This window comes from Diabrotica virgifera, chromosome 9 (genome assembly GCF_917563875.1).
Source record: "Diabrotica virgifera virgifera chromosome 9, PGI_DIABVI_V3a".
Classification (NCBI taxonomy): domain Eukaryota; kingdom Metazoa; phylum Arthropoda; class Insecta; order Coleoptera; family Chrysomelidae; genus Diabrotica; species Diabrotica virgifera.
In genome coordinates this window covers 48,994,719-49,020,365 of record NC_065451.1, presented here as the reverse complement: position 1 = coordinate 49,020,365, position 25,647 = coordinate 48,994,719, and the positions used below count along the sequence as shown (strand labels likewise).

The window sequence follows — 25,647 nt, the reverse complement described above, 5'->3', positions numbered from 1 at the left end:
TGTCTATATCATGCCGCTATCATACGCTAAAACCTTGGGGGGTGGTTGCCAACCCATCTCGGGGGTGGGAATTTTTTTATTACATTTTAACCATGTAATTCGATAGAAAAGGTGATTCTAAGAAAACAATGTTTTCTACATTTTCTTCGTAAAACTAATATTTTTCGAGTTATTCGCGCTTGAAAATAACAGTTTTTCGACGAAAAAATCGACTTTTTAGAGGGTTTTTTGAGAATACCACGAAAAATATGCATTTAATCAAAAAAAAACTGTAGAAATAAAATTTGTATCTTTTAGTAACACAAACCAAATTCTTTTCCAATAATATCTTTAAGACCAACACAAACCGAGATAGCTTTTGTGGTTAGCTTTTTTCGTCAAATGCATAATTTGAAATATTCAAAGCCAAATAATGGGAAAAATTTGCATTTTTCGAGGAAAGCAAATAATCTTTTTCAAGTATAAAATTAGGCCTTTCAAAAAAAATAACGAAAAGTTTCTAGCATGAAAATTAAGCGACTTAATTATCTCCTTGAGTATATTGATAATATGAATATAAAAGGAACTACAGAAAGGTGAAGACCAATTTTGAATTAGGAAGGTAGTTAGGGGGTTGTTTTCACTGATTTTTTCGTAGAGAAAAGCAGGTACCGACATTTTTTTGATTATAAGTCGCTTAATTTTCATGCTAGAAACTTTTCGTTATTTTTTAAGGCCTAATTTTATACTTGAAAAAATATTATTTAAGTTTTCCTCGAAAAATGCAAATTTTCCCATTATTTGGCTTTGAATATTTCAAATTATGCATTTGACGAAAAAAGCTAACATTTAACATGCCGCATCTCGGTTTGTGTTGGTCTTAAAGATATTATTGGAAGAGAATTTGGTTTGTGTTACTAAATGATACAATTTTTATATCTACAGTTTTTTTGATTAAATGCATATTTTTCAAGGTGTTCTCAAAAAACCCTCTAAAAAAGTCGATTTTTTCATAATTAAGTATTTTCTATGGGAAATAAGCCACAATTTTACTAAAAAATGAATTTATTAACGTTTCGAAGCCCAAATCGGGTTTCGTTGTCAAAATACAAAATACTATTAAAATAAACAAAAATGTTGTTGCTAAGTAAAAAAATTCTTCTAATAATTTATTTAATCTGGCTCATTTATATTGGCAATTCAGACGTATATTATACATTTTAAAGTAGAAGACTTTAAAATGATATCGCCAATATTTATGAGTTGTGTTCCTGGGACGACTTTACTAAAGGATAGTTCATTCGATTGCATGAAATCAACCCCAACTCAAGAATATCCGTCGCAAAAAATCATAGCATGTGATCTGTCTTTAAAAAGACAACCAAATGCAACGATGACAGTAAAATTCTCGCGTTAGAGATTCCATAGTAAATCACGAGGGAAAACCAGGAAAAAACCTCGTGATACTATCCCGACATCGTAAGTATTTGGTCTTACATTTAATTTACCTTCAAAAAACTAATACCAAATTCTGACTTTAATATGTTTAAATTATAAATAATATTAATAATAAATAGATATACAATAAGTAATACTAAAATATAAAATTTGTACTAACTCGATATGTTATTGACTTACTAATCGTGGTATTTTCTTTCTATTGACTTCCTTTTTCAGTATGGGCAACCACATCCTATTGCATTCTACCGAGGAATTTGCGACACAATTGGTTTCATTTAGCATAATTAGAGCCGCTTCTTTGATTTTCCTCTTTTTTCTATCTGATTCTTTCAGGACTATACTTGAATCTCTCCACTGAAAATCTCTCGATTTTTTCGTCGAAAAACTGTTATTTTCAAGCTCGAATAACTCGAAAAATATTAGTTTTACGAAGAAAATGTAAAAAACATTTTTTTCATTAATACCTTTTCCATCGAATTACATAGTTAAAATGTAATAAAAAATTCCCACCCCCGAGATGGGGTGGCAACCACCCCCAAGATTTTAGCGTATGATAGCGGCATGATATAGAAAATGATCCTTGGACGGACTATTCCCTACCTTCTGTGAAAATTTCAAGTAAATCCATGCTGGACGAAAAAATTGCGAGCCAGAATGCTTCATTTCCTCAATCGAATATTGGGGCCGGCCGACCGGCTCTGTCCCGTCATACAGCTGACCGACTATAATCACTTTTATTTATATTTAATTTAGAATGTGTGTACTGATTTTCAGCCTTAGTAAATGGATTTAATTACCTTCGTAGGAAAGCAAATTTGATACCCTCTCAGTAACCCCTGTTCTACGATTCGCTTGACCGACCGCAGTATGTTTCTCTACACACTCACAGTAATCAACTGTGAAAAATCTAGCTTTAGTAAATTCAAAGAGATTTTTCAGCGCTGCCTCTCCGTCTATTATTAATGTTTTAATTCCATATTGGGATAGCGTGATTACGAGTATGTGCTTAGTTATTAATATTTTGATTCCGTATTGAGGAATAGAGTGATTGCTTCTTGTATTATACTAACATTACAGTACAGAGAATTTCGTAAAATTACCTCTTGTTCCTTTTCTGTTCACAATTCCTGTTCAATTTCAGCTCTATATTAACATCATGTTCACACAGGTCACAAAATTTATAAAAAGAAACATACGACTACATACATAAAACAAGTATACGACCCGTAGTGATGTATGGTAGCGAAGCGTGGACGGTAACAAAAGCAAACGAAAGAAAAATCCTAAGGAAGATTTTGGGCCTGTGCTAGATGAAGCAGCAAGGCAATACAGGATAATAAATAACAAAGAACTAGAAGAACTATATTCAGACATTAACATAAAAGGAATAAAGTCCTGAAGGCTCCAATAGGCAGGACACCTCAGGAAACGTTTTGATGAAAGAATAGTAAGATTGGTATGAGAAGGAGATCCAGCTGGAAGAAGACCATGTGCGACTCGGGTGGCGAGATAATATAGTAAGAGACCTTAAATCTATGGGCGTGGAGGATTGGATGGAGATTGCTCCGGATAGGGAGGAATGGAGGCATGTTCTCGATTCGGCTAACACTCACGAAGGGTTGTACCTCCATGGAATAATACCCCAGTTAATAGGGAAAAAAGCATGAAAAAATGTTAAGCAGAGTTTTGAAGGTGCTAAACGGTAGATAAGAGATAAATGATGATAATTCCGTGAAGACGTACAGCTAATTTTTCTTCTTCTTTTTTTTAAACAGGTACAAAGAATGACAAACTCAGTTTTTTGACTATAAAACGTTTCTTGTAAATTTTAGAGAAAAATGTTTTAAATAAGTGTTGTAGATCTTAAAAAGTTCTTGAATTTGATAGTACTCATATTAATATACATAAACAATTGACCTAGATAATTGCAAACAACTCTCATTTTTGCACTAATTTTTAAATATTAATAACTTTACTTTTTACATAATGATATATAATTTAACTACTTTAAATTATGCCATTTAATGGTTTCTTTAAGTGCACTAAATTTCAACCAGATTGACCAAATAGTTTATAAGTTATTCAATTTGTTTATCCCAGAGAGCAATTGTTTATACAACTGTTCTTGCCCTAACAGTGAATCTAGAGATATTGAGCAAATCGCAATCAATTATCCGAGAGTCTACTTTTAAGATGCATTAAGAAAAAATTAACATTTTATTAAAATTGTTATTAAAAAACTCGTTTGAAAAAGACCCTACTTTCTAGGTTATAAACAATTTGAATAACTTTGACAGTTTTTATGTCACACGCTTGCATGTAGTCTCACTGAAAAGCTGGTGAAAAAATACATCAAGTTAGTATTTTTTTTATAAATCAAATTTTGCATTGTTTATAAACATCTATATTTTACGATCCAGTTTATAGATTGCATATACAGTGAAATAATAAAAACTTATGACCTGTTATACTGATGGTACTCGTGAAACACCTCCAACGAAAGTGAAGGTGGAAATTGTTCAAGCTTCGCTTCCTTTTTTGGGAAAAAACTGCAATATATTATCACCTTCCATAGCATGCACAACCTTCTTTTTTAACTGGAGTAGCTCAAGAAAATACTAAAAATTGTGTAAATTTCACCTTGCACAATTGGAAAATCCCGTGAAAATCAATTAATTGAATTTTATTATAAAAGTTATTGAACTCTACAAGTATTCCTTAAAAATTATTTAAATTATTAATTAAAGTATATTTTTTATATAAATATAAAATAATTATAAATTAGTACAATACATTATTTATTTTTTTTTTATTTGAAATAATTAAAAAGTATTTAAAAGTCCTTAATAGTTTTTAAAAAACTAATTTTTGTTTTATTTTGTTTTTGAATTGTTATGAAATGTTATTTAATTTAATGAAGCTATTAATATTTGTTTAGATAGGCATCTAATAAGTATAAATATGTAATATGTTTGCACTATTATTTAATGATGTATGTTAAGTTCAATAATTAGAATAAAATTCATATATTTGTTTTGATGGTAATATATATATTTTAATAAATTCATATAATTAATTATAAAAATAAAAAAGTAGAACATTGTTTATGAATTTTAATTTGATTATTCTAGTGAACGTCTATAACTTCTAAATCGCTTCTCGGCAAGATACAGTTTATCCTCTACAAAGTCTGACTCGACATCGTCAAGAACCACTGCAGCGCGATTACAACATTTTTTCTCCTCTTCTTCCACTGCACAGTTTGTAAAAAGATCCGTACAGTTTATACCATATTTTTTACAGCCACATCTTGTACTTTTGCAACCCGTTGAACATTTACATGTAATTTGTTTTAATATCTCTTTAGGTATCAAACAATCTAAGGTGTAAATAGGTTCAAAACCCGTATCAGTTTTTTTCCATCCATACTGGGTAGCATCCAGTTTTTTACCTAACCAGTGTTAAACGCGAAGTACATGCTGATAACCTGCACCTTCTGTTGGGGGCAAATTTTCCAATTTAAAAGATTTTTTCCCTGTATTTCTTATAAATTGTAAAAAACGTAACTAATTTAATGCCAATATGTTATTATTTTTTTTATATGTAACATCAATTGCAGCAGAATACAAAGCAACAATGATATCACATCCGTTTTTCATGATGTCCTCCTTGTTAGCATTCTCGTCATAAAAAATATTTATCAGATCTACAATTTCTGACGATGCAGTTAATAATTTGAATTTTCCTTGATTAAAAAAGAGGAAGTTGTATCACACTCAGTAAAAATATATAAGAACCCAACGTATTTTCTTAGATGAGAATGTTTAAAACTATTACAACTATAATAGATAGATTTTCCTTTTGCGCCTTTTTTTTTCAAAATATATGTTATTGTCCGGAGCAGAGAGTTGCGTCAATATTATGAGTATATCAGTATCATTACCAATTATTACAATGGTCTTGTTAGTTTCATATGTATGTTCGTGAAGAGCTGTCTGCACTATTAATACGTCTGCATCTTCATCTGCTACTTTAGTTCGGTACCCAGATTTGTTGAGCTCTGCACATAAAAGTTGAATCAATTGCTTTTTATTTTTACTAACTGCTAAAAATATTTTTTGTTTTATGGATAAGATCGTGTTTTCAACCAATTTATTTTCTGGGCCTGAGCTAATTATTATTGTATATTTATATAAATAATATTCTTTAATTAGTAAAATATAAGTAATTCTTACGAGAAATTATTGTAAAATTAAAGCAAGTAATAGCAATTAAACTGCAAATTTTTTCAACATGTTTCAAATTGGGATTCCATTCTAAAAAATAAAACGAAGCTATTCTCACCTTCACATTTGTTGGCGGTGTTTCACGAGTACCATCAGTTTAATGAGTCATGACTTTTTATTTTTTTACTGCATATGCAATCTATAAACTGGATCGTAAAATATAGACTTTCTTAAACAACTTATTCAATTTTCAGCTCTTAATGTTTATAAAAAATGGAAATATGATTTATTGAAAAAAAAATTCTAACTCGATTTCTATTAGTCATATAAAATCCACTTTATTATTTTAATGTGTATATTTTCACCAGCTTTTCAGTGAGCCTACATACGAGCGTGTAATGTAAAAACTGTCAAAGTTATTCTAATTGTTTATAACCTAAAAAGTAGAGTCTTTTTCAGGCGGTTTTTTTAACAACAATTTTGATAAAATCTTAAAACATTTTCAATACATCTTAAAACTAAACTCTCAAATAATCGATTGCGATTTGTAAAATATCTCTAGAGTTACTGTTAGGGCAAGAACAGTTGTTTAAACAATTGCTGTCTGGGATAAACAAATTGAATAACTTATAAACTATTTGGTCGATCTGGTTGAAATTTAGCTCACTAAAATAACCCATTAATTGGCATAATTTAAAGTAGTTAAATTAAATATCGTTGTGCAAAAAATACAGTTATTAATATTTAAAAATTAGTGCAAAAATGAGAGTTTTTTACAATTATCTCGGTCAATTGTTTATATATTGCAATATGTGTCACACCAAATTGAAGAACTTTTTAAGGTCTACAATATTTATTTGAAACATTTTTCTCTAAAATGGATAAGAAACGTTTTATAGTAAAAAAACTTAGTTTTTCATTCTTTATAACTGTTTTAAAAAAAGAAGAAGAAAAATTAGCTGTACGTCTTCACAGAATTATCATCATTTATACCTCATCTATCGCTTAAAACCTTCAAAACCCTGCTTAACATTTTTACGTGAAATCGATGATTTTTTCCCTATTAACTGGTGTATAAGGAAATATGTATCTATAAAGAAAAAAAAGAATTACTTACGTCCGTAGGGTGCACTTGAACCTGTGCATGTGCCTTTTCAATACTAATCGATTCTTGGGTCAAACACTGATCGTTCTCAGTCTGAGTGGCTGCGTCTGTTAGTTCTTTTGTCCTCAAAAGATGTTGTAGTTGACTAATATCTAACATCTTCTCTTGTAGGTGGTGTGGTACCGCGTAGCGCACTATAGTTGGTTTAGCAGGTTTGACTTGTTGGTTGATGGCTCTTTTTCTTGCCAACGCTCTTCTCTTTGCTTGCTCGGCTCTGGTGTTGGAAATATTTCGATCAGCCTAAGAAAAAAATGTAGTTTAGAACAGGTTGTAAAAAAAATTGTTTCTACAGTAAGTTTTAAGCTAAGCTATTGAGGCAATGAGAATGTTCATTTTCATCGATAAGCTATAGTTTATTTATGTTATTAATAAGTGGTTTATGACGTCTTAATTAGTATGTTTCTATGATTTTATATACATTGGAGAATAAAATTTATAAGATAAAAAATAAAGAGACAATATGTAAGACAATAAGGAATTTTAGAAGGAAATAAGTAGGTGCTAAAATAACAGTAAATATAGCGAAAAATTTTAGAGAGAAAACATTTTTGGTTGAGTTAAGTAGTAGAAAAGAAAATATAGCAGTTATAAAAAATAAAAATAAATTGAACAACAAGAAAGAAAATATCTATATAAATGAAGATATGACCAAAGTAGAAAGGTATATACAGAGAGAGTCTGTAAAGTGGAATAAATTCAATATCTCAAATACTAATTGTTTTTTTGGAAAATGCTCAGACCCGTCGATTAGTATTTCAAATTGTCCTTTTTGACATTCAATAAAAATGTATACAGGGTGTCCCAATTTAGAGATATGACGTCATCGTCGATTTTCTTAAATGGCAACACTGTCATTTTGATAGCTAATTTGATAGGGTTTGTAAAGTTATACATAACTGCAAAATATCAAATTTTTATTCTCCACCATTTACAAGATAATAGAAAATAACAAAGTTATATCTGTAATTTGGAATATATTCAATAATTAAAATACTAACTGTTTTTTGAAAAATGCTCAGACCCGTCGATTAGTATATCAAATTGTCATTTTTGACATATAATAATAATGTATACAGCGTGTCCCAATTTAGAGATATGACGTCATCGTTGATTTTCTTAAATGGCAACACTATCATTTTGATAGCTATTTTGATAGCGTGTGTAAAGTTTTACACATCTGAAAAATTTCAAAATTTTATTCCCTACCATTTACAAGATAATAAAAAATAACAAAGTTATGAAGAACAAGAAGTAATCAAATAATAATTGAATTTATTTATTTCAATTAAGCAAATGCTCATAACGTTGCCCATTGACAATTTGACAATAATTGAGGGCAACATTATGAGTTTTTGCTTAATTTATTGAAATAATTAAATTCAATTATTAGTTGATTACTTCTTTTTCATAACTTTGTTATTTTTTATTATCATCTAAATGGTAGAGAATACAAATTTGAAATTTTGCAGTTGTGTATAACTTTACACACCCTATCAAAATAGCTATCAAAATGACAGTGTTGCCATTTAAGAAAATCAACGATGACGTCATATCTCTAAATTGGGACACCCTGTATACATTATTATTATATGTCAAAAAGGACAATTTGATATACTAATCGACGGGTCTGAGCATTTTTCAAAAAAACAGTTAGTATTTTAATTATTGAATATATTCCAAATTACAGATATAACTTTGTTATTTTCTATTATCTTGTAAATGGTAGAGAATAAAAATTTGATATTTTGCAGTTATGTATAACTTTACAAACCCTATCAAATTAGCTATCAAAATGACAGTGTTGCCATTTAAGAAAATCGACGATGACGTGATATCTCTAAATTGGGACACCCTGTATACATTATTATTGAATGTCAAATAGGACAATTTGAAATACTAATCGACGGGTCTGAGCATTTTCCAAAAAAATAATTAGTATTTGAGATATTGAATTTATTCCACTTTACAGACTCTCTCTGTATATACAAACACAAATCAGGAACTATGCAAAGGACGAAAGAACATAAGAAAATAATATTAAGATCTGGTTTCTGATCCAATGGACAAGAAGGTATGGAGAAAAATGGTAAATTAAAAATGTATTATTGTTTATAGATTCAAAAGTTGTTATAATACAAGGTGTTTGGTAAAGAATAGGCAAAAGCTTAACCTTTGATTCCTGAGCTTAAAATAAGTCGATTTAAGGTAACTTATCTTGGTACGAAAGTTGGTAATAACCGAAATACAGGATGTCAAAGCTAAATTTTTATTTTATTTATTTTTGAATATTTTCTAACAGATACGGGATAATAACACTAAATTTGGTAAGCGGGGTTTTTTGGAACAGGAAATCTAAATTCGCCACCAAAAAGATGTATTATCCAGAGGGCGCCACACACGCCTTTCAGCGCTCATTTAATAGGTTCAATTTTTTTATTACTCACTCTATAACTTTTTGAATCAAAACTTTTATTGTCTTAATATTTTTACTTAAAAAATGTATTCTAAATTAATTTCGCTAAACTCTACCGGTTTCGATATATTAGGACCGTGCAAGTTAGGCAAAGCGACACCTGGTTTCTACGCTCAGCAACATTATTCGCACTTTTAATTTTATTGGCCAATTATATTAGTCCTGGTTACTGGATAATTGTCAAGGCCATAGTCGAAAAACATAATAAGAAGAAAAAATAAGATTCAGGTTATGGTATTAAAACGTAAACAATTGTATGTAGTAAATAAAATTAGTTATTAAAATGCAGTACTGCAAGCAAAGTACAATTAATTAAATTTACCTTTATATAATAATTGCATATCATATCAATATTGTGAAGCAATATATAATGTTTCTTCTTCAATGACAGTAGGAATGAAATATACGTCAATTTGACAATTTCAATCGACAATATGAATTATTTAAGAAAGTTGCAATATTTCTCCGCTATTCTCGCACGATCTTTTCTCGTATCCCCTCCAAGTACTTGCACACCGCGAAGGCAACATAATTTTTTGTATAATATCATTGTAGTTACACCGGAAAAATAACTTAAAACCATAAAAATTTACAAAAATGTATCTCAAGTTTCTTTAAATGAAATTTGCGATGCAATGACATAAATATGAGAACTGGAACAAATATTATGGTTTTAAGTTGATTTTTCGGGTGTAACTATAATGATATTATGCAAAAAATTATGTTGTATCGCAAGATTTAAAATGCGCTTATCTCGAAAACAGTTGAGTTTAGCGAGATGAATGTAGTATACCTTTTTTAAGTAAAAATATTAAGAGAATAGAAGTTTTGATTGAAAAAGTATGTAGAGTGGGGGATAAAAAATTGAACGTATTAAATGGGCTCTGAAACATGTATGTGACGCCCTCTGGGTAATACAACATTTTTGTTGGAGAATTTAGATGTCTCATCTCAAAAAACTTCCGCTTACCAAATTTCGTGTTGTCCCATGCCTGTCAGTAAATATTCAAGAATAAATAAAATAAAAGTTTAACTTTGACTTTTAAGTATTTCGGTTATTATCAACTTTCGATACTTCGTAACTTTCGTACTAAGGTAAGTTACCTTAAATCGACCTATTTAAAGGTCAGGAATCTATGGTTAAGCTATGGCTCATTCTTTACCAAACACCCTGTATATAGGTATGATTTTAAAATTAACTTTACTCAATTATAGGAAACAAACTAACTTATTCTACTATATTTTTGTTATTAATTTTGTATATAGTTGATAATAATATATTATGTATAAAATATTATTTTATGTGATTAATTTTTATGTCCAAAATTATACTTTTTCAAGGAGCTCTTTGTCTTCATTATTAGTAGGTACATATATTTCTAGAAGCAGACTTGTACTTGCACTTGCCATATGAGGGGTCGCCGTCTTACTATTTTGAAAAAAAGGACCGGTAGAAATTTGACTGACTGTAAAAGATAATTTCAATAGGGCTTTTCATTCACAGTCATTTGTTTCGAGCTTCTGTCATGTGTCACATAATATTAATATATCTACGTCATACGCTATTGGTATATACCAATTAAACAAACAAGATACAAACCAAAGACGTATGACGTAGATATATTAATATTAGGTGACACATGACCGAAGTTCGAAACAAATGACAATTGATGAAAAGCCCTATATTCAAAACTTTTAAAAATGTAAGTGAAAATCTCGTCAATTACTAATTAATTATTATTAGAATATGTTTTGAGTTCACATTTATAATAGTGGAAAATGCTTGATACCATCGTTGTTTAAGCCTTACCAGTTTTGGTCCTTTTGCAACCCTCATTGTTCTTTGACTATCTCAGTAACTAGAAAGTTCTTTAGCCGTTCGTTGATTATATGAGAGCCAGAGGGGCCTAATTTATAAGAACATTACTTTACATAACCAAAGAAAATAATCAAAAGCTAACAATGTCCTATTGTTTTAGTAATTTTATGTTGATCAAGAATCAGTTGTTAGCACGTTCTTTAACGGTAAAATATTGCAAAACCTCTAAATTTTAAAGAACCGCTTGGATTGACATGAAATTTGGCACACACATAGCTAACAAGTCAAAGAAAAAAAGTGATATTGTCCCGATGTGTGTTTTTGCCCTGGGAGTGGTTTTCACCCCCTCTTAAAGGTGAAAAAATATACGTCCAAAGTATGTCCGGAAATGGATAAAATGACTAATTTTAAGTAACTTTTGTTCCACAGAGTTTTTTTATTAAGTCAATACTTTTCGAGTTATTTGCCAGTGAATATGTTCATTTTTTTAACAAAATAACCACGCTTTTAGACGGTTTTTCGCAAATAACTCAAAAAGTAAGTATTTTGTCGAAAAAACATTCGTAGCAAAAATATAGCCTGTAAAAAATTTAAAAAAATGGTGTATATACCACGTCTCTATACTTAGTAGAAGCAGAATTATAGCTCATGAAAAATAGGTTCATATTCGTCAAATTCCAAATGGAATATTTGAACGTGAAATAACCAAAAATGAAGCACATTTCGGGGAAAACTCATTACAACTTATTTAAAGTGTTTAGAAAAAGCCTCATTTTTGTTTTATAAAAAAATTTCTAGCGTCAAAAGTAAACAAGTTACGCTCAAAATAAAGCTAGTCGTTTTTTTTTTTGGTAAAAAAATAGGGAAAATCACCTCCTAATTAGTATCTCAAATGAACTTAATCGTTTACGACTTTCGGTACGACTTCACAAGTTTTTTGACTCATGTATGTATTGTTTATATGATCTGTAGGTTTCATCGGTTCAAAGTCCTTATTTTTGAAAGGGCTGTAGTTAAAAGGGGTTGAGCGTGTCACTGATCACGAATGTATGCAAATTTAGAAACACCAAATCTTAATCAATTTTTGTCTTACAGGAAAACAAATAATACAGAATATTCAGAAAAGCAATGCTGACTTTTTTTTGTTTTTAGAGATTTTTGATATCTTTAACAATTTTTAAGTTATTTTGAAAAAAAAAGTATATTTTTCAAAATTAAAATATTTAAAAATTTTACTTTAAAATAAAAAAAATTTCAAAAATAAGCACTTTGAATCGATGAAACTTACAGATCATATAAACACAACAAAGTAAAATAATTTGTGGAGCGGTAACGATTAATTTCATTTAAGTTGCTAATTAGGGGGTGGTCTTCCCGATTTTTTTTGCCAAAACAAAAGGGACCAACTTTATTTTGCGTAACTTGCTTAAATTTAATGCTAGAGACTTTTTATAAAAACAGAAATAAAGCTTTTTTAACCTTCGGATGACCAAGCGGGGGAAATTGTGACCCCAGCGTATGTTTTTCTTTAATAAATTCAAAAGTATTTTCAATTTTTAACTCATTATTTTTTTATGTGACTTTAATCATTCTAGGTATCCTCATATTTGGAAATAAAAAAAAATCCCTATATTTTACGAATAAAAAATATATTCTGAAGTTGATGTTTAGTAAAATGTTGATGTTTATTATGTGTAATTCCAAGTAGTTTTACGCTAATGACGTCGACTTTGCAAAGTAACAAGACACACTAAACATACACACTACACACGACACTAATACTCATGTTGTGACTGGCTGAATGACATAAAGTCCATGCCATAAAAAAAATAAAAAAAAACTCCATCTTGGTCATCCGTGTAACAAAAAAGGTTGGTCATCGGAAGGTTAAACACTTTAAAACAGTTATAATTGATTTTCCCAAAAAATGCTTAATTTTTTGGATATTTTATGTCGAAATATTCTATTTGAAATTTGGCGAATATGCACCTATTTTTTATTGGCTATAACTCTGGTTCTACGAGGTCCAGAAACCTCACGCGTACACCATTTTTTTACAGGCTATATTTTTGCTAATAACCTTTTTTTCGACAAAATACTTACTTTTTGAGTTATTTGCGAAAAAACTTCTGAAAACGTGGTTATTTTGTTGAATGATGAACCTATTCACTCGCAAATAACTCGAAAAGTATTGATTTGGTGAAAAAACTCTACAGAACAAAAGTTACTTAAAATTAGTCAGTTTATCCATTTCGAGACTTATCTTGGACATATATTTTTTTCACCCACAAGAGAAGGTGAAAGTCACTGGCGGCTCCAGGGGGTGTCACAGGGGTCATGACCCCCCATAATTGTAAACCCACGTATCCTAGGGTTGGTAAGACTAAGTGACCTTGAATCAAAGATAGGAACTTAAATCACCCTCAAGACCCATGACCCCCCCCCAAACAAAATTTCTGGATCCGCCACTGGGTGAAAGTCACCCCCAGGGCAAAAGCACACATCGGCACAATATCACTTTTTTTCTTTGACATGTAAGCTATGCGTATGCCAAATTTCATGTCAATCCAAGGGGTTCTTTAAATTTTAGAGCAAAAACCGTGAAAGAATGTACTATGTTGATTTTATGTTGAATTGGTCAATACACAATTACTAAAACAATTGGACATTGATAGTTTCTGATCATTTTCTTTGATTATGTAAAGTAATGTTAAATCAGTTAAACCACTCTGGCTCTCATGGCCTCAATGTACCTATTATGGTAGGATTTTCCTTGCATAAGGAATAAGGGCAATGGTTCCGTAATTGCTACGTACGGTTAGTGATCCTTTTTTTTTGTCGATAGGGATCAAGGTGGATTTGCACCACTAATCAGGCAATCCACCTGTGATTCACATCATGTTCCACATATACAGTAATACAGCTACGCCAAACTCGCCCATTAGACAAGGCGAAAAAGGCGGGTTCGTTGGGAAAAATATTCCCATGAGATTTTTTTGCATAATCACATTCGTGAGACATCCCAGAATAAGGTTCAAGAAGTCGCCCACGTGAAAAGTGGTCCAAATTTTTTTTTTAATCAAATTGCAAAAACCAGTATTTTTGGCCCGGACAATTTTTTCTGTAAGTTTTTGGACCATTCTGGATAAAAAACGTCTCTTATAATTTTTCTCTAAAGTTGATCGTTATCGAGTTATAAGCAATTTAAAATTGAACAAAAACGAAAAATGGCGATTTTCAAGGCTTAATAACTCGGTTAAAAGTTATTATTATGAAACTCAGAAAGTGACCAAATCAAAGTTTAATGCCAGCCCTACAAGATCCTGAAGAAATTTTTATATCATTATTTTATTACTAAGCTTTTATTTTTAAGTAATAATAATGAGCGCCATGCACGTGTTAGGCGGCCTTAAATGCTGAGTGCGAGAAAGATGCCATTCCGGCAGTCCAATTGTGCATCTTACTTGCACTCAAATTTACAGCCGCGTCAATACGATCTAAAATTCCATTGTTATTAATTAAAAATAACAGCTTAGTAATACATTTATAACACAGATTTCTTCAGGATCATGTAGCGAAGGCTTTAAATTTTGATTTAGTCACTTTCTAACTTTCATAATGATAATTTTTAACCGAGTTATTAAGTCTTAAAAGGGTCATTTTCGCGTATTTCAAATTTTAAATTACTTATAACTCGAAAAAGATCAACTTTAGAGAAAAATTATAAGAGATCATCTTTTTTTACCAGAATGGTCCAAAAAACCTAAAAAAAATTGTCCGAGCCAAAAATACTGATTTTTGCCATTTGATTAAAAAAAATTGTTAAAAAAATTGAACCACTTTTCACGTGGGCGACTTCTTGAACCTTATTCTGGGATGTCTCACGAAAATCTCATGGGAATATTTTTCCCAGCGGACCCGCCGTTTTCGCCTTGTCTACATTGCTTTTAGAATATCCGCACGTACGCCATTGATCCCTGGGGGTTTGTGTTTCTTAGTTGGTTGAGAGAATCCTCTATTCTGCTCGTAAGATGATGGGTTCTGCGTCTCTAATTGCATGTGTCTGGTGTTCTGAGACTGATGTATCTTTTGAAGTAGGTATCTATGTATAATTGTGAGCAGTAGTTTTTCTAGGTCTCTGCAATGCTCTCTATGTCGGTTTTTACTTTTCCATTATGGTCCTAAACCTTCCGATGACTAACCTTTTTTTGTTACACGGATGACCAAGGGGGGCAAAATGACCCCAGGTCAAAAATGTCAAAAATGACAACAACAAAATGAAGTTTTTTTTTTTATTTTTTTATGGCATGGACTTTATGTCATTCAGCCAGTCACAACATGAGTATTAGTGTCATGTGTAGTGTGTATGTTGAGTGTCTTGTTATTTGCAAAGTATACGTCATTAGCGTAAAACTACTTGGAATTACACATAATAGACGGTATTTTACTAAACATCAACTTCAGAATACATATATTTTTTATTCGTAAAATATAGGGAATTTTTTTTATTTCAAAATATGAGGATATCTAGAATGATATTAAAGTCAAATAAAAAAATAATGAGTTAAAAACTGAAAATACTTTTGAATTTATTAAAGAAAAACATACGCTGGGGTCACAATTTCCCCCGCTTGGTCATCCGGAGACTTGAAGTTGTGGCTTGAAGTCTCGGGTAAAATATTTAACTTTTTTTAAATAGTTCATTGGCCTTCATGGTGGTTTGCATGTTGCTCCAGTTCTTAACAGTTATTTGTATGATTTTTTTTATCTCTGATGCATATATATTTTATTTTCATGCTTAGTTCCGCTATTTCTTAAGTGTTGTTTCGTGTTTTTGTGGTATTTTGTAGCATCATCATCATCAGGGTTTTTCATTCTGGGTGGAATGTTTGCCGCTCTTACTTAGAGCTCTCAGATTCGCTTATTGCGGTGAATCACTCCGCATTCCACTTGTATGTTATCAAAGTTTGTTGTATGACTTGGCTTTCGTTACAATTTTCTTCCACTCATTTCAATATGTGCATAGTTTCCTCCAGTTTCTCACTTCCAGAATTTTAATATCTCTCATGACCTGGTCCTCCCATCTCTCTCTGGATCTTCCCCTTGGTCTTTCAGTTTCTGGTTTCCATCTGGTGATCTTCTTAATCAGTAGGTCGTTTTTCCTTCTCTCTATGTGTCCCAGCTGTCTCAACCTCTGTGCCTTAGTACATCTAACTATATCTTCTCCCTTCATTATGTCTCTTAGTTCATGGTTAATTTTTCTTCTCATTTCTCCGTTGTCCGTTCTTATCGGGCCCATAATCCGTCTAAGGATTTTCCTTTCGAATATTCTCAATTTTTCTTCATCTTTTTCCGTAAGGTACTTGTAGCTAAGGCATTTTGTAGCATAGTTCTTCTTTTTCATTAATTCTAAGGTTTCTTTTTTATTTACACGGTGTGCACTCTTTTTCCGCAGAATTGGCAGTACATGTGTTTATTTTTGTTTTTTATTTTTACTAGAAAGAAGCTGTATATAATTGCCTTTCCAACGTGGGTATTCAAGTACACCTTTTTAAATCATCCATGTCGAGAGGGATGTTTATATATTTATTTAATAATTAATATAATTATACAGTGTGTCCCGAAAAGATTGGTGTCATAAATTATACCACACATTCTGGGGTCAAAAATAGTTCGATTGAACCTAACTTACCTTAGTACAAATGTGCTCATGAAAAAAGTTACAGACAGCTCTTTGAAGTTACAAAATGAAAATCGATTTTTTTCAATATATCGAAAACTATTAGAGATTTTTTATTGAAAATGGACATGGGCATTCTTACGGCAGGAACACCTTCAAACAAAATTATAGTGAAATTTGTCCACCCCATAAAAATTTTTTATGAGGGGTTTTGTTCTTTAAACCCCCCAAACTTTTGTGTACGTTCCAATTAATTCATTATTGTGGTACCATTAGTTAAACACAACGTTTCTAAAACTTTTTTGCCTCTTGGTATTTTTTAGATAAGCCAGTTTTTATTGGGATGCGGCTTCTTTTTTAATATGTATACATAAACATTTTATGGGGGTTTTGTTCCTTTAAACCCCCCAAATGTTTGTGTACGTTCCAATTAAAGTATTATTGTGGTACCATTAGGTAAACACAGTGTTTCTAAAACTTTTTTGTCTCTTAGTATTTTTTTGATAAGTCACCTTTTATCGAGATGTGGCTTCTTTTTCAAAATATACCTAATAATGTAAATTATAAATCCACCCCATAAAAATTTTTTATGAGGGGTTTTGTTCTTTAAACCCCCCAAACTTTTGTGTACGTTCCAATTAATTCATTATTGTGGTACCATTAGTTAAACACAACGTTTCTAAAACTTTTTTGCCTCTTGGTATTTTTTAGATAAGCCAGTTTTTATTGGGATGCGGCTTCTTTTTTAATATGTATACATAAACATTTTATGGGGGTTTTGTTCCTTTAAACCCCCCAAATGTTTGTGTACGTTCCAATTAAAGTATTATTGTGGTACCATTAGGTAAACACAGTGTTTTTAAAACTTTTTTGTCTCTTAGTATTTTTTTGATAAGTCACCTTTTATCGAGATGTGGCTTCTTTTTCAAAATATACCTAATAATGTAAATTATAAATAAATTTTCAGATTATTCTCTGCTCTCTATAATCGTACTTAACCATATTAGTCTAAGAGCTAGTGAACCCTCCGACTAACGGTCGTCCTGTAAGGCTAAAAATTTGTCTAGTGATAATTCATAGCACACCAAGGCTAAAAACCATGACCTGGCAGGCCTCAGCGGTGCACGTGTATCTACCAGGTGAATCGAAAAGTGCAAATTTAGGGGGTAAAATAAACTTTCTCCTGTAAGGTTTAAATATAATTATGTGTTTGAGTAAGTCATTTAGAAGAAATGTGTACAATGACAGGCGATTCTGAAGAGCATAAGACCTTGCCAGGCGAGAGGAAAGATTAGGGGTTTTTCCTAAAATTATTCTTTTTGCATCGAACAATTTTTTTTATGTTTTTTGAATCATTCCAAATAGAAAAGGTCATCAGTGATTTTTCTCTTAAGTTAATAGTTTTTGTTATATAAGCGATTGAAAATTTTGAAAATTGCGAAATCGGTCATTTTAACCCTAAATCGGACATTTATCTAAAAATTTCAATGTTGCCAAGGTACGCAGATATTCTTTAAACATTGATTGATGAAATTCCGAAGAGTTTTTTGCAATAAAATATCGAAAACCCCTTTGTTTTTTTAATTGCTGATCAAGCGGGTGCGACACTGTAGTATAAGTGAGGCCATTTGAGTTTGCATAAATTCATTATCTCGAGAATGGGCAAATTTCAAGGGAAATTCTCAGACACGTCGATTTTTATTTTTGAATTAGGACTTTTTGGCATATATAAAATACTAGTGACGTCATCCATCTGGGCGTGATGACGTAAGCGATGATTTTTTAAATAAGAGTAAGGGTTGTGTGATAGCTCATTTGAAAGGTTATTTAATTCTCTATTCAGTAATATAAACATTAACATAATTATTTATACAGGGTGTACAAAAAAATTTTTTCTTTTTGTCAAATTTAATCAAAGTTATTTTAATAAAAAAAATTTTTTTGTACACCCTGTACAAATAATTATGTTACTGTTTATATTATTGAATAGAGAATTAAATAACCTTTCAAATGAGCTATCACACAACCCCTACTCTCATTTTAAAAAATCATCGATTACGTCATCACGCTCAGATAGATGACGTCACTAGTATTATATATATATATGCCAAAAAGTCCTAATTTAAAAATAAAAATCGACCTGTCTGAGGATTGCTCTTGAAATTTGCCCATTCTCGAGATAATGAATTTATGGCAACTCAAACGTCCTCACTTATACTACAGTGTCGCGCCCGCTTGATTAGCAATTAAAAAACAAAGGGGTTTCCGACATTGTATTGCAAAAACTCTTTGGGATTTCATCAATCAATGTTGAAAGAATATCTACCTACCTTGGCAACTTTGAAATTTTTAGATAAATGTCCGATTCAGGCTTAAAAATGGTCGATTTCGCAATTTTCAAAATTTTCAATCGTTTATAAATATAACAAAAACTATTAACTTAAGAGAAAAATCACTAAAGACCTTTTCTGTTTGGAATGATTCAAAAAACTTAAAAAAAAATTTGTTCGATGCAAAAAAAATAATTTTAGGAAAAGCCCCTAATCTTTCCCCTCGCCTGGCAAGGTCTTATGCTCTTCAGAATCGCCTGTCATTGTACACATTTCTTCTAAATGACTTACTTAAACACATACTTAAATTTAAACCTTACAGGAGAAAGTTTATTTTACCCCCTAAATTTGCACTTTTCGATTCACCTGGTAGATACACGTGCACCTCTGAGGCATGCCAGGTCATGGTTTTTAGCCTTGGTATGCTATGAATTATCACTAGAAAAATTTCTAGCCTTACAGGACGACCGTTAGTCGGAGGGTTCACTAGCTCTTAGACTATATACAAATACCTATGTGGTGGATTCGACAAATATTCAAAATATCTCGATAAACACTGGCTTGTCGAAAAAGTACTAAGAGGAAAAAAGTTTTAAAACATTGTGTTTACCTAATAATGCAACAATAATAATTTAATTGGAACGTACACGAAAGTTTTGGGGGGTCTAAGGGAACAAAACCCCCATAAAATTTTTATGGGGTGCACAAATTTAACTTTAATTTTTATTTAAGATGTTGCTACTATAAGAATGCCACATGTCCATTTTCAATAAAAAATCTCTAAGAGTTTTCGATATATGAAAAAAAATCGATTTTCAGTTTGTAACTTCAAAGGGCTGTAACTATTTTTGTGTGCACTATTGTATATAGGTAAGTGAGGTTCAATCAATCTATTTTTGACCTCAGAATCTGCGGTATAATTTATGACTAATATTTTTGGGACACCCTGTATATGTTTTAAATTCTGCATAAATTACATTTTTAATAGTATTATAAAGCGCATGTGCACACATAAGCAAAATGGAAACATCTATGAGATAAATAAGAATGATGTAAAATATGGTTGATATACACAGAAAATGAAATGATGGTATGTTACTTTACGTACCTCGTCACATGACAGAAGTTTGGCAAACGCAAAATTAGGATTCCATCTTGGCTGCCAAACAGTACGACACAAATGTTACAAAATTACAACTTACACAGAGATTTTTATAATTTAGAAATCAAAATGGGCCGAGTGTGTACCTGATAAGAAATCTTCCAAAAAGTGTTCTGATTTTACCTGATTTTCCAGAGTTGATACGTAGTGTTCCCTATGTACTTTTTTTTCTATGGTGGATCGTGGTTTTGAAGCATCTCTAAAAAATAAGAAATACACCATTACAATCAGGTCGAACATACCGACCTACGTAAAGTATTTTGATATGTTGTAAATTTTAATAGAAAAGAACTAAAATTTGCAACAACACTTTTTGTTATACTTCTAATATTTGTAGAGACCTTCAAATACATACAGAACTACTAATTCTGATATGGATAGAGAACAAAACGGTGGGAAATCAAAAATGATGACGAACCTCGTCCCCAATGAGCTAAGAGAAATCTGGAAATTGCCCATTAAAGTTGTGGAAAGATATGTGTGTTTGGGCTACGAAATAAGATTAACGCAAGACAACCAAACATGTGAGCTACTAAGAAGAGTAAATTTAGCTTCCAACCAATGCATTCTACCAGTATTTGTATACGGAGCAGAAACCTTAACTCTTGCAATAATATCAACAGAAAAATTGGGGACACAAATAGTATAGTATAGTTGATCCAAAAGATGGCATAACCCAGACATCCAAAGTAAAAGTTATCCTTTAACACCAAATTGTTCTATATGGTTCACACATTGTCCAGAAAAAAGTCACACCATTTTGAGCGTCGGGTTTGGGGGGTAGAGGGGGCGAAATCGGTAAATTCGTAGTTTTTTAAGTTTTTCGCCAATATTTCTAAAACTTTGCGGTTTAGCTTGAACAACCCTCTATAAAAAATTATTCTACATTAAATTTGAAATAAAAAGGCCCTATGCATAATCTTTCTAAAATGAATGGTTCCAAAGTTACGGAGGTAGTATAGTATAACTGGTCCAGAAAAAGGCCTAACCCAAACATCCAAAGTAAAAGTTTTCCTCCAACACCAAAATGTTCTATATGGTCCACATATTGTTCAGTAAAAAGTTACACCATTTTGAGCGTCCGGTTTGGGAGGGAGAAGGGAGAGAAGCCGGTAAATTAGTAGTTTTTTTTAACGTTTTTCGTCAATATTTCTAAAACTATGCTTTAACGTAAACAATGTTATATACAAAAATATTCTACATAAAATTTAAAACAAAAAATGTTGTATACATAATTGTTATAAAATCAACGGTTCCAGAGTTACGGAGGGTGAAAATCGAGGTTTTCAATACTTTTTATATTTTTTGGGCTATATTTATGATATAACTATACCAAAAACCCAGACATCCAAAGTGAAAGTTATCCTCCAACACCAAATTGTTCTATATGGTCCACATAATGTTCAGAAAAAAGTCACACCATTTTGAGCGTCTGGTTTGGGGGGAGGAGAGGGGGGAGGAATCGGTAAATATAAAAAGTATCGAAAACCTCCACTTTTCACCCTCCGTAACTCTGGAACCGTTGATTTTATAACAATTATGTATCGAACCTTTTTTATTTTAAATTTTATGTAGAATATTTTTCTATAGAACATTCCTTACGCTAAAGCATAGTTTTAGAAATATTGACGAAAAACTTAAAAAAACTACTAATTTACCGACTTCTCCCCCATCTCCCCCCCAAACCGGAAGCTCAAAATGGTGTAACTTTTTACTGAACAATATGTGGAACATATAGAACAATTTGGTGTTGAAGGAAAACTTTTACTTTTGATGTCTGGGTTAGGCCTTTTTTTGGACCAATTATACTATACTACCTCGGTAACTGTGGAACCGTTCATTTTAGAAGGGTTATGCATAGGATAAGGCCTTTTTTATTTCAAATTTAATGTAGAACAATTTTGTGTAGAGGGTTGTTCATGCTAAACCGCTTAGTTTTAGAAATATTGACGAAAAACGTAAAAAACTACGAATTTGCAGATTTCTCCCCCCTCTCCCCCCAAACCCGACGCTCAAAATGGTGTGACTTTTTTCTGAACATTATGTGGACCATATAGAACAATTTGGTGTTGGAGGATAACTTTCACTTTGGATGTCTGGGTTTGGTTCTAACTATACCATACTAAAAGTAAAATAGAGAGATCAAGCTTCAGAAATATACTAAGAAACGGGGAAAGACGTTAGCTGGGCAAAAATTTTCTTGAGTGAAGACTACGGGTAGACAAGCGAAGCCGGGGAAGACGCAGATCCGGATTTAAGGGATGGCAGGCTGGGCAGCTGCCCGGGGCCCCCACATTTCGGGGGCCCCCACAAAGCTCCAAACATAAGAGGTTCGTTTAAACAAATATTGACAGGAGATACAGGAACTCGACAATATATGACAAGTATAAAATGAAGGAGCGTAGGAGTGATAATATTATTTGTTCATGGTTATGTTTTTCACCTTCACCGGGTGAGTGTATTACTTCGTTTGTAAATTCTTATCTAGTGTTCGTACACATTTTAGCCACAGAGGATTTTGTGATTGGAAACATGCAGATAGTAGGATTATAGATCACGAAATGTCTAAAGCACACGAAGGAATTGGGCGTATTGATACTGAAATAGCAAAACAGGCCGAAGAAATAAAGAATTATTGGAAAATGGTAACCCAAAGACTAATTTTAGTGTTATCAAGTTTATTTGTGAACACGATTTAGCATTTCACAGCGAAAATGAGTTGTCAAATTCATCACAAAATGAAAATTATTTGGGAATACTCCTGTTATTAGCTGAATATGATTAATTTTTGAAGCACCATATTAATAAATATTCAAATCCTGGAAGCGGACATCAACTATATGTGAGGAAATTGTACATCCGATGGGTCAAAACGTATTAAATAAAATAGTTTCAAGAATTAAAAAGTCAAAATATTATTCAGTTCATATCAATCAATTAACAATCCATTTCTTAGAATAATTTCTTAGAATTTCTTGTATTTTTCACTTCCTCTACATATAGATACAACTTAACAGAATGTTTAAAAGCTGCGTCTTTAAGCGACAGCGACGCAGACCGTGGCAAAAATATGATTGTTTCTAAAAGAGCAAATACTAGTATTGTCATGGAGGTAGTGCCGCAAAAGGACTAGTTAAAGGTTATAATCAGATTAAAAGAGCATTATCCAAAATTTCGGAAGACTATGAACAACAATTTAAAACTTATAGCATTGCAAATGGTTTTTACTTATAATCGAATGTGTTTACTGGAAACAGAGAGGATATTAGGGAAGACAAACAGCACAAGTCGATTTCTTCAAGATCCAAATATTGACCTTAATTTAGGAGTGGCAGCACTTGGATCACTTAAATAAATTATACAGTCAAGACGTGACAATTTCAAAATATATGAGAACATCAGAAAAGTATAACATTCAAAATTTCAGTCACTTCAGTACCTCTTTAAGTCATAGGCTTTCTGCATAAATATGAATCCATTCATTCCAATTTTGGATTTTTACATCATTTGGGAAAATTGGAAAATTTAACTCTCAATGAAATTGTAGCTCACTCACCAAACTTACCAACATTTATAGCAATGATTTAGATGAAAACTTATGTGTCCATCTGGTACAGTTTGTAAGATTCTTCAATTTATTTAAATATGGAATCAGATCATCAAATATAAGCAAACAACTTCAAATGTACCAACTGCTAGAGAAAAGTATACGAATGATGCTTTTGCAAATGTTGAGGTGACACTTTGTTTATATTTAGTTGTGATGCTAACTAACTGCAGTGGTTAGAGATCATTCTCAAAATTTAAGTTAATTAAAAATCGACTTCCGTTTATGATGGGCCAAGAGTGTTTGAATGATCTCTCTACAATGAGCATTGGCCACGATGTCTTAATGCAACTAGATATGTCTCACATAATCAAGAAATTTTCAATTAAAATATCTCGAAAAGTTTCCGGATTTTAAAACAATACATTTTACTATCATTTTTAATATTTTACTGTAACAAGTTACAGCTTTTATACTTTTTATTACTTAAAATTCTTTTATAAAAGTAGATTAACATTTTTTTAATGGTAGGAGGTAGGGCCCACACCAATTTTGGCCAGGGGCCCCTACTGCCTTAAATCCGGCTCTGGGAAGACCCCCAACGCCTATGGACTGAGGGCCTCAAAATAGTTATGACCAATTGGATAGCAAAGGATCAGAACAGAAAAAGATATAAAGGCAGGTAGATATAAAGGTATCTAGAGTAGGCGTATGTTTAACAATGGATACATCAAGACTGATTTATGATGATGAAGAAAATACCTCATCAAGCTCATCATACGTAGTATGAAATAGGCATACAAAACAAGTGCGGGAAATAGCATATCTCTCTCTCTCTCTCTCTCTCTCTCTCTCTCTCTCTCTCCTTCCATTATATTCTATCCCTTGCTCTGTTTTTACTTATGTCTTACTATGTTTCTTTAACCTTTCCTCAAAGTATGAACTATCCATTTCCATCTATTTACTTGACTGTATATATATATTAGTTTACTTTGTTCTTTCTCTAAATTTTGTATTAGTTATCTGCTGGACCTGTTTATTTTTAGGATTAAGATTTAAATGTTTCTGCTCGCTAAAGTACAAAGTAGTATACTTTTGATGCAACTATTAAAGATTTTAATTTTTGTTATTTCTGATATTTCGTTTATTTACTAAATTTTATTTAAAGCGTTCAATGCATGTTGATCCTATTCTCGTTGGTATAACCTTTTTACGCTCCCCGCTCCTTTCCATGACTGATCATCCCAAATATGTGAACTTGTCTACCTCCTGTCCTTCCTTACCGTTTATCAATATTTTATTATTTGGGTGGTTATTATTTCTTAAGAGTTTAGTTTTCTCATTGTTTACTTGGGATTCGATCGTGTCTAAGTACTGTGTCAACTTGTCAAATTTGTTTTCATATGATTTTTATATTCAGTTAGCAAGCACATCTTCTTTAAGAGCCATCTCCTCATCGGAGGTTGGATATCATCACCACTATCTTTACTCAATCCACCGCTGCTCTGAAGAGTTCTATAAAACTGCATTTAAACCAGTCCCTTAAATTATTCAACCATGAAACTCTTCTTCTTCCTATACTCCTTCCGCTTCTTATCTTTCCCTGTATTATCAGTCTTAGCAGTTCCCATTTCTCGTAATACTTCCGTGTTATTTTTCTTCTATGTCCATGCTATTCTAAGCATCTTCCTGTAACACTAAGTACATTTCAAAGGACTGTAGCTGATTTATGTGTTCTTCTGTATCAAAAGCAGGCACATATTATCCGCAAGGGATAGCAAGCAAACATGGACCTTGAGCGAGAA

At 31.7% G+C, this 25,647-nt stretch overlaps 1 protein-coding gene across 5 annotated transcripts in view; it reads right to left on the bottom strand.

The window, feature by feature from the left end:
• The window catches only part of LOC114340691 (radial spoke head protein 3 homolog B-like), a 132,458-nt gene that overhangs the window by 11,415 nt on the left and 95,396 nt on the right, over positions 1-25,647 (bottom strand). For 3 of the 5 annotated variants that reach the window (XM_050661989.1, XM_050661992.1, XM_050661990.1), the window contains 3 exons: positions 20,419-20,494; positions 20,242-20,292; positions 6,784-7,071 (listed from right to left, as the gene is read on the bottom strand). In XM_050661989.1, the coding sequence (XP_050517946.1) occupies positions 6,784-7,071; positions 20,242-20,292; positions 20,419-20,494 (415 nt within the window). The remainder of the gene's footprint in view (positions 1-6,783; positions 7,072-20,241; positions 20,293-20,418; positions 20,495-25,647) is intronic. The other 2 variants (XM_050661991.1, XM_050661993.1) reach the window with 1 other exon arrangement.